We start from the raw sequence: 2,368 nt of genomic DNA, 5'->3' as shown, positions 1-2,368 counted from the left end.
TTAAGGATTTATGCTGTAAGTTTATTTACAAACATATCTAGGATGCTGAATTCAAGGGATTGATCCTTTTAAGAGACTGCACCTCTTAATATGCTCCTCTTCCTATCTGTGAATAAAAACACAAAAAATTAATGACATTTAAACTCAAATTTAATAGAAATCATGCAGTTTCATTAATGTATTGTCTGCCCTTCAATTTATGACTGGTGCATCAGAAAGCGTTTACAGTATCATGATTTTACTCATACTGATTTGCTTCATCATATGCATCAAGTAATGGCTTAGATAAATCATTTCCCTTCTAAACTAAGACAAGTGTAGTCCTTCTTTTCTAAACTATATTTTGGAATTTATTCCAACCAACCCGCAGAGCCTCTTATAGTGTTGTTTTTGATGAAAATTCTAATTACAATATTAATTTTCTCACTCAGTGGTGCTTTAGTTGCTAAGTCGGGTCTGACTCTTGAGATCCTGAGGAATATAGCCCACCAGGCTCTTCTGTCAATGGGATTTTCCAGGCAAGAATACTGGAGTGGTTTGCCATTTCCTTCTTATTCAGGGACTCTACTAATCTTGCAGCACACATGATTCCTTCATGTATATACCAACATATACCACCCTCAAGACAGATGAACATTAATGAGTTTACTAGAACTTTTCCTGGTCAAGAACCTCAGCTCTGGAACAAGACTGCCTGGATAGAATTCCTGGTCCACCACTGCTAGCTATGGAATACTATGCAAGTTGACTTTTTTTTTTTTGTCTCAAAGCAGGTTAATACCTCACAGTTTTGCCTGGGAAGCAATCTGAGCCTATGTATCAGGTGTGCTTAATAAACAGCAGCATTCAATAAACACTGGCTTTCAGGCAAAGATATGTTTGTCTATAGGTTCAACCTGTCTCCCACCAATGTCACATGCCCGCTTAACTTCAGTTATTTGTGATTTTGAGGGGGTGGGTGGTAAGGGAAGAAAGGAATAAAGGAGAAACTTCTGCAAAGGTTGTAAGTCCATAAATTTACCTGTCTCATGGATTACTTTTTCAGCAGTTGGTGTCTTACTATAAAGAAAGGTGCAGCAAATCCAGACCCAAAGAACAAAGTCATCATAGCTAGTAATCTCCACTTGTTTTCCACTGAAAATGGTATATTCTGTCGGGAACAAAAGAGAACAAACAACAAATACTGAACTTCAAACCATCTGATTTTACAGATTAAAAATAAGTACAGAGGAAATGCTAATTTTTATATAATCAGGATATATATGCCTGGTCAAATACCTGAGCTCTGGAACAAGACTGCTTGGATAAAAATCCTGGTCCACCATTGCTATGTATGGAATACTGGGCAACTTAATCATAGCACTTTTAAACATCTTTAAAATCATATGACCTTCACCGCAAACACTAGATGGTAAACAAATTCCTGGCTTTCCTCTTCGACTCTATCCCTCTACACCCTTTCTAGGCCTCAGGGAACCCCAGGAGGCTGTTACAACTAACTACCCGCTTGAAGCTATTTATAATTAAAGCTAAAACCAACCTCAAGGATGGTTAATACTTCTAATTTCGTCAATTCGTTTAGAAACACTAGCCCCACATCATAGACCCTCACAACCCCGAGTTTTCAATAACCTTCACTTCGAAGCCGGTGACCTTTAGCTAGGTTTTAAGCCACAATACCTGCAGTCAGAGGTTCTAAGGTCCCCCGAGTTTTGAAGGGCAGGGTGGGGCGCGCAGGGGAAATGGGGGGAGCGCTAGAGCGAGATAAGGCCTCTGGCTTCATTTACTGAAGCCTATTCACGACTAGAGCGCGCAGTCACACTCCTGAACTTTCTCCCGGGTTCCTGGGGGAAGCGGAATGTTAGTCGACGTCCAAGTTCAAAACCCTGGCTTCTCACTTCTCTCTTCACGGCGCATAGTAGGCCTCGAAGTTCAGTCAGTCGCGGCCAAGTGCCCCCTACCCAACGAAGCAGGCCCCTTCCATACTAACCTTCCCTGGACCCTCCTCATAGTGGCTCCGACGAACCACTGAGGTTGTGAACCTCCGGATGCTCTGTCCCAACATAGCGCTGTTGGACGCTCTACAAAAGATCCAGAGACCGGAGGCGGAAGAAATGGCGGCTGCAAACCTACCGCTCCTTGCCTCACGACCTTGCTCCTCTAACTGCAAGGATCGAAAGGGAAGATGGGAAATGAGGCACAGTTATCGGCAAACGCGAGAAAACGGCGCTCTGAGGATTGTGGGAATTGTAGTTTAGAGCACCGTGGCGCATTGTCGGCCCTGAAGGATTGTGGGAAACGTAGTCTGGCAGCAGATTCTCGCAGTGATTCTTCTAGATCTGAGTGCTTTAGGCTTGTTTCTAAAACG

The 2,368-nt window shown here is 42.8% G+C and overlaps 1 protein-coding gene and 1 non-coding gene across 2 annotated transcripts; both read right to left on the bottom strand.

Annotated features, from left to right (window-relative positions):
• COX7C (cytochrome c oxidase subunit 7C) lies at nucleotides 1-2,168 on the bottom strand. Its single transcript, XM_086412940.1, has 3 exons — nucleotides 1,991-2,168; nucleotides 1,022-1,150; nucleotides 1-106 (listed from the first exon to the last, which is right to left on the bottom strand). The coding sequence occupies exons 1-2, from the start codon at nucleotides 2,063-2,065 to the stop codon at nucleotides 1,034-1,036; spliced, it is 192 nt and encodes a 63-aa protein (XP_086269066.1). The 5' UTR covers nucleotides 2,066-2,168; the 3' UTR covers nucleotides 1-106; nucleotides 1,022-1,033.
• LOC147369921 (small nucleolar RNA Z39) lies at nucleotides 208-270 on the bottom strand. The gene has a single exon (XR_015168691.1). It is a non-coding gene; the product is annotated as a small nucleolar RNA Z39 (small nucleolar RNA).
• Nucleotides 2,169-2,368: the final 200 nt, after the last annotated feature.

Source organism: Bos grunniens, chromosome 7 (assembly GCF_055505025.1).
Source record: "Bos grunniens cultivar Pamir isolate PY7600 chromosome 7, Bosgru_T2T1.0, whole genome shotgun sequence".
Taxonomy (NCBI): domain Eukaryota; kingdom Metazoa; phylum Chordata; class Mammalia; order Artiodactyla; family Bovidae; genus Bos; species Bos grunniens.
This window is presented reverse-complemented; position numbering and strand designations above follow the sequence as displayed.